The 12,073-nt window shown below is 41.2% G+C and overlaps 1 protein-coding gene across 1 annotated transcript in view; it reads right to left on the bottom strand.

Moving 5' to 3' along the window:
* Positions 1–12,073, bottom strand: part of itga1 (integrin, alpha 1) — a 39,867-nt gene that overhangs the window by 15,109 nt on the left and 12,685 nt on the right. The window contains exons 2-6 of the mRNA XM_076088168.1: positions 9,328–9,448; positions 5,836–5,945; positions 2,984–3,072; positions 1,872–1,986; positions 626–753 (exon numbers count right to left, since the gene is read on the bottom strand). Of these exons, the coding sequence (XP_075944283.1) occupies positions 626–753; positions 1,872–1,986; positions 2,984–3,072; positions 5,836–5,945; positions 9,328–9,448 (563 nt within the window). The remainder of the gene's footprint in view (positions 1–625; positions 754–1,871; positions 1,987–2,983; positions 3,073–5,835; positions 5,946–9,327; positions 9,449–12,073) is intronic.

Genomic DNA, 12,073 nt, shown 5'->3' with positions numbered 1-12,073 from the left:
CTTCTATGTTCTCCTCTTCTCTCCCTCCCCTCCCAGACAGTCTGCTGAGGATGCGGTTGGGTCTGGTAGGGTTGATATGACACACTGTTCTTTATACAGAAGGCAGAGGACTTCAGCAGCCATGGAAGATGTGACTTACAACCACTGGGCTCCGCAGTGAGAAGACTTTCCAGTGTTTCCCTCTGGAAAACTCCAGCAGCTCCAGGCCAGATCAATGTAACCATAATAAAAACCAACCACCTAATCGAGGAGCGATCCAAGACAAGTGGACAGAAATACACTCAAGGTATAACTTACTAAGGCAAAGGCTAAAATTACTTCAAAGACTGAAAAGGCTTCAGTTCATGAAGTCTCCTTTATGAAGGACACATTGCAGTTATTCTCACTGTTGGCACCGTGTGGAAAATTCCATAATGGTGGGCACTTATGTCATCAAACATAATATGAAAAATTGAGTTGGCAGCAAACAGTTTATTCCTTCATTCATCCTTTTTTTCTATGTCTAATCTTATATAACCCATTCATCCATTACCCATTTATGTCTGACACAGAAAGAGTAACTTCCAGCAGGAAACATTATTCTGCTTTTAAAGATCCTTGAAAGTAATTTATTCATGCCGCTGACCTGTGAGAGTTTAGGTCCGATATCAATGTTCTCGATGAAACGTCGCAGAAACTCGATGATACTTTTCCAGGGGTAGATACTGTTAGATCCATCCAGAACGATCACAATGTCCAGCTCTTTCGCACAGTCTGGAACAAAGCCAAACAAAGTTTGTTTGTTTTAATTTCTCTGCATGCAGCTACAGGAGATTGTTTTTATTTCGTACACATTAAATGTTTTATCTTTAAACTTTTCCAAACGTCTGGTTTCACTAGAATTGCTGATTTCACTCCAAAGAAAGAAATGAGATTATGCAACACATCCAGTCCCCTTCCTGTTTACTTGTGCCCACAGCAGACACACAACAGTAGCTGCTAATCAAAATGTAATAATGTCGAGCGGCGGTTCCCAACCTGGGGGTCGGGACCCCCACAAGGGGTCACAGGTTAAACTGAAGGGGTCGCAGGAACAGAATTCAATAAATTACTAGATGATTTGGGGTCTTTTAAATGAATAGTTCAACCTTTAAAGTGCACTCATTAACATGTGATACTTATACTTATAGGATGAGGATAATAATGCGAGGCATCACGTCTTTCACATGGCAGAACTTTTATTTTTCTTACCACTAATCCCATAGACATGTACTGTAGTAATTGGCCTAAATGAGACTAATTTCTCCATTCGTTACACATTCACACTTCATGCCGAGACTGTTAGGTTTCCTCGTGTGAGTCATGAAAGCAAAAAAAGTCCCCAAAGACCGCGCACAATCTCTTATAGCTCTTACATTTACTTTAATTCAGCACTTATCAAATCAGTTTAAAACGTGAGACATGTTCATAATTTTTTGCAGCACTATATGATCAGTCTGTGTATGTGTTGAATGGCAGCGAAATACTTAAAGAGTCATAGAAAGAGAAATATCACTGTAGACTGTTTACTCTCTGGCTCTCTCTCGGCTGTTTCCTTCCTGGGAAACAGAGTGCAGGCGCAGTAAACTTTCTCCTAACTTGGGCATACAACGCAGCAGAAGGGCTGGGCTGGGCCGGGCCAGAGAGGGATGGGGGTCGCAGACAAGTTTACATTAAGAAGAATGCTCTAATCTCCCTCTTCACTGAGAGAGGGTGAGTTTGATGTCAGGGTCTTGGGTGGTACTACTGTGAGGAGTAGATCACAATCTCTTATCCCCGACAGGCAATTTGTGCGGAGGCTGTCACGTCCTGCGTAGATGTGCTGTGTCTTTTTTTCCTGTCAGGCAGCGTACCTTGCACGGCCGGTGCCACAGAGTTGAGGATCTGGAAGGATTCGCTGACATTCGCACACACTCCTGTGATGTACTGCTGCCGGCCGCACATGTAGCCATACTGAGGACCACAGGCCTGTGGAGACAGGACACACGCATACAAACAAACTGAGACTGCTTGAGAAAATAGTCACAGACTGGTTAGCTTTCCACCAGTATTAGGTCATGGGTGAGGGGAGGTTCAGGGCTACTGAGGACAGAAACCAAGAGGAAAGAACTACTCAAGCTGAAGATTACAAAGAGACTATTAAAAAGCACCATAGATCCCTTCAGACTATACTTCTCCAGAGAGAAAAAGAGAAGAGGGAAACAGAGAAACAGAGCCTGCAAGGAAGTAGGGCTTCAAAATAACCAACAAGAACTGGAAAATTGTATAACATTAATCATTTTCTTAGATTTCCCTCTGTGCTCCACAACCTCAGTGCTTTCCTCACACTGGGAGGGATCCTGGACTAAGAGTCTTCAGCTATGCTAGCAGCTCTGTGAGGCTTTGGCACAGAGTTGCTTTGAGCTAACCGCTAACATCCCGATGCTAATTAGCAAATACTACTGGGCTAACATTTGCTAATTAACAATAAACAAAAGCTATAACTGAGGCTGATGGGAATGTCATCTGAAAGAAATTAGATTATGTAACACATCAAGCCTTCAAAATAAAAGCCCTAAAACAAGCACTGAATCCAGATGCCAGGTTTTTATGAGTTGCATTAATATATATCTATTGGCCACTAGTCTATTGTTTCTGTCATTTTTTTAACTCTGCTAATCTAAATATAATTTTACTGGACTTCATAACCATAAAATGGAATGGGTGTCGCCACCTCCTACATTCATACATACATTTCAGCACACAGCTGATTTACAGTGTTACATTCCCAGGACATGAAGCCTCACTGAGAGACATGGGAGGGTCAAGCCCACTGTTTCCATTGAGACCAAAGGTCTAGTGAACATATACTTGCTGCCCAGTTTCTTGCCGAAAATATGCAAAGCTCAGTCCTCCTTTTGTGTTTGGTATGGAACATGTACTATAAAGCACTTCCATTAACTCCAAAGAGCAACTTCCCCCTTACCAGAAATCCCCCGTTGGGATTGGTCACCAGCGTGGTTCCCATGGTCATGTTCTCCTTGACTTCATGTAAGTTGGGAACCGTTGTGTTTTCTAAAGAGAAAAAATATGGACGAATAAACAGAGTGAGACAAACAGAGAGCAGCACAGAGGAAGAACAGCTGGACAAATTCCTCTTCTGTATTTTCCCAAAGGAAGAGAGCCGCTCACCCTCCGTCCTTACCTCCCTCTACACCGAGAAGATGTAATAACCACTGACATGTGGTTAAATATAGCACGTTTCATTAGTTTACCTCAGTGTTTAGCTTATGGCAGCTGATAAAGGATGCAGAGCACAAACCAACATGTTTTGCTGATAAACATCCCAGTTGCAGTGAAGAAGAAATAGAGGATTTGAATCATTAAGCAATCACAACATGTGGCTAGAATTAGCATGTTATTACAAACTCTCCAACTTGGGAATGTTTTTGGATCTGCTTCACTTACCACATACTGTCACAAACTCATTCACATGCCATTTCAATTCTGAATCGAGCTCGTTACCAATCCCCATGAGGGAATTATGATATTTAACCATTTCTGATTCTCATTCGCAGCCAGAAATGTGCTCTCCTCTGAACTGACACGAAACAGAGCTGTTAGTAGTTAGTGTGACGTAATCACATTTAATGACTTAAGTCTAGCCCTATTCTTCATCTCTTTGTGAATACAGATTCTTGCTTTTATCCGTGTAGCCCTCCCCTATTTCCTGTCTTCATGCTTGAAAATACTGACGAGGAGAACACATAATTAAAAGATCTTTTTTATCACTCTAACACGTTTTATTTGATGCTCAGTAAACAGTCATCTCTCATGCACACACAGGGAACTTTGATGTGAAAATAAGCTGTTTTGTAAAGTGGCCTTTCTTTATTTCCTAACTATCTGATAAAATGAGTGATATGGACTGAGATCCTCATGATTCGTCCGCGTGGGACTGAGAGCAGCTTTGTGGATCTGCAGAGGAGAATACACGCTTTGTCCTCAGTGAACTGTGAACCCCAGATAGATATCAGAACATATCAGACTTATTACACAATCCCTCTTGGTCTGCAACGACCTCCTGAAAATCAGAGAAAGCTAATACTATTGTGGCTACTATCTATCACCATGATGAATAGTAATTTACTAGGTGGTGGCTATGAGTTTCCAGTGGTGGAAAGTACATTTACTCAAGTGCTGTACTTAAGGACAATTTCGAGGTACTTGTACTTCATACTTCTACTCACAATAAATTCACAACCCCGCAGTATATAAATTAATCAAATGAGCTTCATTGGGCTAATCTGAATAATGAGTATTTTTTCACTTGGTACATTAAGTATATTTTGATGCTAATCCTTTTGTACATTTACTTAAGTCAAATTTGGACAGCAGTACTTTCTGAGTATTCACTGTTGTATTGGTACTTTTACTTTAGCAACTATTTTAGCATACAGACAGACAAATTCTAAATATAGCATTTCATGATCATTTTCTCCAGTTACATACACACAACATGCATTCACATCTATACGATCAGTTTATCTAGAAATCCACCACTGCTGAGTAATTGCTCAGCCTAAAAGACTGCAACCTAAATTTTCAATTGTGTGCAGCCGACAGTTTATGTTTATTGTTTGTCATTTGGATTTCATTTTTCCAAACAGAACGTAAACATACTGCAGTGCTGTTTAGCAGATCGTGGATGTTGGGAGTTTCTTGTCAGTATTTCATCACACATAATTGTCCTGTCTTAAAAAACATTCAATTGTATTGGTCGGACACAACCGTGATTAAGAATTACAACATTACAACCACACAAATGTAACTTCCATTATGGTTTGGCATATCTCTCTCCTGCGCTGCAATCACGCAAACCTAGTATGGAGACAGACTTGGGCGTCGTCGGTGGGCATAGACCGAAATGTCTATGTGAAAGACAAGCTGCTTCCTCGTCCAAGGTTAAACTTTGTCAGTTTTGCTTTCAATCAAAATACAGCACTGTTGCTGTTGTCGTCATGTAATCCACTCCCAGTTGTTTGCCGAGTTGTCTGGCTCCGGCGGCCGGGCTCAATCCATTCCCAGTGGATGTTTTCCAGACTAAACTTGCGTTTGTGAGATTTAGGCTTTCGCCTGCTTAACTCATCCAAGATAAAAACAAATACAGCACTCTCCTCTGGTGAATGGACGAGTATTATTTCCAGGCCTGACTGTGAATTATCAGCACTTAAAGCCAATAATTTACCAACAGCAGGAGAACTGTAACTCCTGTTACTTGATAATTCTGAAGTGTCAACAGCGGTGGTTAAAAGTCCTAATTGCTGAGAGTTAGTGTGCAGATCTACAGTTCACGGTAGCTCTCAGTCCTCCAATGTGGACACACAGCCAAAAGACTTTGCAGACTGCTAACCGGGAGCTAAGTTGTGTTTATCTGTTTAATTAAGATATAATTGGAAGGATGAAACATTAAAACCTTGTTTATTTACTCTCTTCCTGTTCTGATGGGCCTCACTTCCTCCCCACTAGGCCCAATCAGATATAAGTCTGAAACATACAGTAATACAAATAAACACAATATATTTGCAAAATCTCCAGATTATTTTCTCAGTTAATGAGGTGACATCCTCAAATGTCTGGTTCTGTCCAACCAACAGTCCAAAATCCAGCCAGAGATTATCTATCTATTTTTAGTCATTATTCAATCAATTGACTAACTTTTTCAGCACGCACACACACACACACACACACACACACACACACACACACACACACACACACACACACACACACACACACACACACACACACACACACACACACACACAGTATTCTTACTAGGCAGATCCAGTTTGACACACGTGTTGTCCCCCCTCCCCACAGGACACTTGTAGACGTCTCCTGTCCGTTTGGATGGTTGGCCCGACAGCGGCGATCCAATCAGAACCCTGAATAAATAAAGAACAGTTGGTATTGGTTGGTTAGAAATCCTGCCAACAATCCCACACCAGCATCACAGTTTAACGATTGTGAGAACAAGCACAATTCAAATATTATTGCAGAAATTAAGCGTTGGCAGGCTGGAAGCGGTGACTTTAGATTTGCCTTAATTATACTTAAACATAAACAGAAGGTTCAGATTGGCTGAAAAAAACGGTTATAGTTGGTTTATGAATCTGTGGCTTTCCTTTTATTATGCCTGAAACTATGGCATGAAACTGAAATAACATTGACATAGCTCATTAAAAAAAACACCTTATTATCACCTCATTACATACTAATGCATGAAATGTTGCAGATGTTTGCAGATCGCTACAGTCTTATCAAACATACTTGTATCTGGTCTTTACTGGACATGTATGTTCAGCATACACAAATGCATGCGTGCATGTGTTACAGAACCATGTTCATGTGTGAGTTTCATAACATATCGTGTCGCACCGTCAGTAAACTAAAACGAGTCGAGTCGGTCCTCTGCCTTCCTCTGAGCACTCAGGCTTATTAACAGTCCTGACCTCTAATGGGCTCTGGTCCTCTAAAGCGAGACACAAAGTGGAACAACAACAACACGCTCTGCTCGGACCACAGTCAGCTGTGAGAAACACCACAACATTACTGACTTATTTATGATAAACAATCAACAGGATGAAACATACCTGCTTATTCTTTCAATTCATCTGTAAATGCTTCATGACTTCAGATTGTTTCTGTGCTGTGTTAGTTTATCGTCTTTCCTAATCCACAAAGTCATCATATTTTATTTAAATCTTATTTTTCTAATCCAAACTAAATAACGTTGTCAGGACTGTGGTCAGTTCACCACTTTGGTCCAAACTGAAGTATCTCAACAAGTATCTGATGGATTGTCATGATCATGATCAAGTTCATGGTGCCCAGAGGATGAATCGGTGATCCCTGAACTTTTCATCTGGTGACACCACCAGGTCATGAAAGCCTTGAGTTATTTAAGTTCTGTGGCTTCCAAATCTCCCAAATTTTAAAGGAATAGTTCAAGATTTTGGGAAATACGATTCATATTTGTCGGTTTAGGCTGTTCTCATTCACTGTTAATACTTATACCTACAAAAAAGTAATGCACTATAATTTGTATACAATCAACGTAGTTAGGAGCCAGGACGTGCAGGGCTGCCGCTAAGGAAGTCAGGTGACATAATGTAGTGTAAAGAGCAACAAAGTCCATGTGACAAGGAGGTCGTGATGGATGGATCGGTCAAACAAACGCAGGACTTTCACCCAGGAGACCGCTGTTTGTGTCTCGTGTGAAACCAAAGTCCTTACTTTTGTGTGTAACGCCACCTACGTAAGTTAAGTCACAAATGTATTTATTTTACGGAACAATCATAGTTTTGTTGCCTGAACAGGTTCTCCACTGCACGCACAGATCGCTTGTGTTGCTGGTCATTTGTCGGAAAACACGCAAAACAATGAGAAATAACTTTTGGTAAGATATCATACAATCATCCGTTGGTCTGTTAAATATGAAGGTTAGCGGTCTCCACCTGCTTCCAGTCCTTATGCCACGCTAAGCTAACCATCCCCTGACAGTAGCGTCATATTTAACAGAAGAATAGATTACTAGAGTACTATAGAGTACTATCAATATTCTCAACTAACTCTTGCCAAGAAAGCATTAAACAAGTCATTTTTTGCTTACTTAATTGGCAGATTTTGTTTGTTTTATAGCCCATTTCTCTAGATTCATCTACATAAACAAGCAATAATTTGTTTGCTTGAAGAACGATATTTCTGGCAGCGCAGTTAGTTGACTTAACAACAACATGGCAATTTTCTGACATCAGCAGTCTTGTGAGAGAAGTTACTGTACTAGAAACTACAGTGGACGGATGTCTCCCCCTGAACTGTCTCTGCCACATATAACACATTTTCTCTGTGCATTCGATCTACCGTTCAACACTGCTGAGGTGCACTGAAGAGCTAAAGGGTGAGGGTCTGGACGAGACATCTGTGTCTAATCAGTCGTGGTGACTTACGTGTTACATCACCTCATGACCGCCATCCTTTTCCACCATAATGTTCTCCCACATGGACAAACGGAGGGCTACATTACATCTCTGGTTTTATTGCCCCTTCTCCTCATTTCCTTCAAACTTTCTCCATCATAGTTTTATCTCTTTACTTTCTTTCTTTAGTCTGTTCTCGTTCACCGCTCAGATCTCTAACGGCTTTGACCAAGTTGTTTCTCCGGGTTCAACTTCTTCAATCGGGTCCTTATCACTCGGACCTCTTTGGGTAACACTTTGCTCTGAACTGGAACACAATAGTGCTATCTGGAGATGCAACAGAGCTAATGTGTTTTCAGGGAACAGCGTGGAGGTTCAGTTACAGCTGGCTCCACTGATTAGCGGTTTGTGAATTATTGTAACTGATCTCATATGAGCTTGATAAGATCGTTACTGCAGAAGACCCACCAGGTACAGCCATGTGGGAAAGAACCAGCGGTGGTGTTGCAATAGGTTGGAGAGAAGCAAACTGGGAAATAAAGACTGGAGTGACTGAGGGAGAGATGTAGACACAGAGCCAATAACCAAACTCTAATAGCCTTTAACAAGGTTTTTAAAAATGTGCTCCCAGAACATTGTAGCAAGGAGCCACGGATGCTTGGTTTCAGTGTATTTACAGGCTGAGTATGTGGATACTCTGGTGCAGACCTTTACGGTTAACAGCTATAGTAAAGGCAAGGAGCCTCATTATAGCAGCAGCTGGTGTGCTCTCCTTCACTTAGTTTTACAGCTTCATAAAGGATTTTTTTTCGCTTTTGTTAATGTTAAGGATTTGAATTAAACTGAACTTGGTATAATAAAATGTTCTTATGCAGAAACCTTTTTGGCCAGGCCTCTCCAAAACAACACTTGGGGGATTTTCTGGTAAAGAATCATGAGGACCACCTGAGCAGAGAAACCAGTTTGTGAACAAACAGAAAAGAGTCAATACTGCTCGTTAGACAACTTCATCTGCACACTGTAGCCAAGTTTACATCAAAATGTAATGCAAATCTGAACCAAATTTCCAGAAAATACTCAAAAGAAAATACAAACGCATGTGCGTTTCTGTCCGCTACCATCATGCAAATATTAGGAGTTGTGTGCATTTGATTTCACTCTATGAAGAGTTTAAGATTGTGCTTCATATGATCGCATTCAAGTCAGACTTCACTAGAATTATAATGGAAATGCTACAAGGTCCGATCGAACATCATGGTAAATTGCCCTCACATGGCGCACGTCTGAAATGGGAGACGAGGAGGAAATTGTGTAGTGGTGAAAGATGATGAATGTTGATGACACTCACCATTTCCCCTCGCTGTTCTCAAACTGCTGGACAGTGTAGCCAAACATGTCCTCCAGTGGACCACTGAATGACAAGCCATTTTTCTGGTCCACGTTGAAGGACAGCACACACGGCAGCAGCACTGCAGGGACGAAGGGAAAGGAAAGGTCACACAGGAAGCCAGAGACTGTTGTTTAATGAACAAATGAGATTATCGAGACCGGCATTGGCTACTGCACTACTCCGGGGAGAGTTTAGATGAAATAATCCAATCCTAAAATAAGAGACTTGTGTATTAATTTTCTTATATAAGAAAGCCATGTTAATAAGTACAAGGTCAGCATGAACAAACATTTTCAATAAATATTTAAAGAACGTTCAAGATGCAACCCGGAAATGAAAATTAAACAAGTAATAGAACAACTTAATAAATAATAAACATTTTGGTAATTTAGCCAGAATATTTTCATAATTCTAATAATAATATCAAAATGATATAGAGATGGTACACTTTGCTCTACTGTATGAGGGATGAACTGTGTGAACATATCCCACGCACAGAAACAGAGTCATTTTGGAGGACACTGGAGGAATTTCAAACATCAATGTGAAGTACTTTGGTCCGAGTCGGCGTCTGACATTGCAGGACAATGGCTTCTTCTCTGCACTGAGCGCCGTCTGCGTCCGTCTGTCACTGAGCTGAGTATATATCACAGAGGCTCTATATAAATCCATCCACGTCTCATTGTGCCTGCACTACAATGACACTCTTTATATCTACTGTGCCAGGGAATTCCTCCGGTACAATTTATTCAATTTGTGAGGGAGTGCAGAGCAGTAGATGGACAGCGGGACTAAAAAAAGGACAAGCAGACACAGACCACATACATGGAGACACAAATAAAAAAGCAGCTATTTGTTTGATGACGATGCTTTGTAGCTAATGTGTGTGACCCCAAAGTCAAGAGAGAGCCATATGGAGTCTGGATTGTGCCGCCAAAGTAATTAAGAGACTTTTCAGCCACGCAAGCGGTGCAGCTCAAGGACGCTGATTGTTCGGTGAGTTTTAAATATGTCCACACATATTGGTTGGATTGCGCTGACATTTTGTGCAGGCATTCATGATCCCCAGAGGATGAATCCTAACAGCTTTTGATTTGACTTTTCCTCTAGGACCACCATGTGAATGACATTTCTGGTTTTGAGTGAAAAATAAAACGACTCGTTTGCCATGAAATTTGATACGCACATTCATGTCCTTCTCAGGATGAACTGTAATAACTTTAGTGATCCTTTAACTTTTTACATTCCCCTCTGGTAGAGAGAGATGGACAGAGAGAGAGAAAGAGAGAGAGAGAGAGAGAGAGAGAGAGAGAGAGAGAGAGAGAGAGAGAGAGAGAGAGACGGACATGCAGAGTCATACTGGAATCCCAGCCAAGAAATATTATCCCCCTGCTTTGTCTCTCGCTCACTTCCTCTGTTGCCCCTCTCCATCTCTCAGAGAAGCTCCATTTCCTGTTCCAATTAACATGATTATAGACATTCCCTCAAATCCACAGGTGCGCACACACACACGCACACACAACTAATTTAGCTGATTTAAGATGGCTTCGGGCCAACCAGGCCTTTACCATTTATCACAGAATGAACTCAAGTAGAGTTCAGACTGACGCTGGCCTGAGCTGTAAATTACACAGAAGCGTCCTCTGTCAGTTGGCAGTCTTTTGTGTATTCCAATCTCATTTAAGCTTTTGGTGTCTCCTCTCGCTGCTCTGCTCAAATCACAACCAGTGAGTTATGTAACTATTTTCGTGAGCTGGGCGAACATCTGCCCTGGAAAACCAATAAGAGGGTTTCTCCCTTTGTGGATGGAAATGGCCTCATGAGCCTCTGAGGTATTGGCATATAAAACTGTCCATCACTGTCTGGAGGGTTCGTCTTGTGCTCTATTACACATGGTGAGCAGAGCAGAAGGAGTTGCTAGCAGCATGGTACTATGTCGGCCCACCACTTTGGTCCAGACTGAAATACAACTATTGGATGGAATTTTCTTCCAGTCAGGATGAATTGGGAGAATTTTGACTATTTTGTCAACACCATGAGGTCCAAATTGTAATATGCCAGTACTTATATCATAAGACTGTATATAAGTGTGGACGTAGTCACGTGACATCCGCTATTGGTTTGCGGACTACTATATTGAAGCCTTGAGTTCAGCATCTCAGCCATCGCCATTTTGGGGGTTTTTTGGGGGGTTTTTGCAACCGGAAGTGACACAAGAGGGTGGAGCTAAGTACAACCAAACACTGAATAGGACATTTGTAAGTGCACCAAAATGTTACAGTTGACTCTCATTTTACTCTGAATGGGACCATAGTTTACCCAATGAACATTATGTTGTATTGAAGAAGACATAAACTGTGCAATTGAGACCATAAACTCATGTTTACAATGTTTATTGAGGTAATAAATCAAGTAAGAAGTAGGTTCATTTTCTCATAGACTTCTATACAATCAGACTACTTTCTGCAACCAGAGGAGTCGCCCCCTGCTGACTATTACAAAGAATGCAAGTATAAAGCAAATAATTACATCCCCATCAGCCTAAGCTGTTTTTTGTGTTAAGTTGTAATTATGTTAGCATGCTAACTTGCTAACCTGAGATGGAGAACATATTTAACATTATAACTGCTGATGATCAGCATGTTAGCATTTTCCCTGTGAGCATTTCAACATGTTGATGTTAGCTTTTTGCTCAAAGCATCAC

Source organism: Anarhichas minor, unplaced genomic scaffold, assembly GCF_050575085.1.
Source record: "Anarhichas minor isolate MPS153535 unplaced genomic scaffold, ASM5057508v1 ptg000002l, whole genome shotgun sequence".
NCBI lineage: Eukaryota > Metazoa > Chordata > Actinopteri > Perciformes > Anarhichadidae > Anarhichas > Anarhichas minor.
Note: the sequence above shows the minus strand (reverse complement) of the source record. Positions and strands in the feature narration are given on the sequence as shown.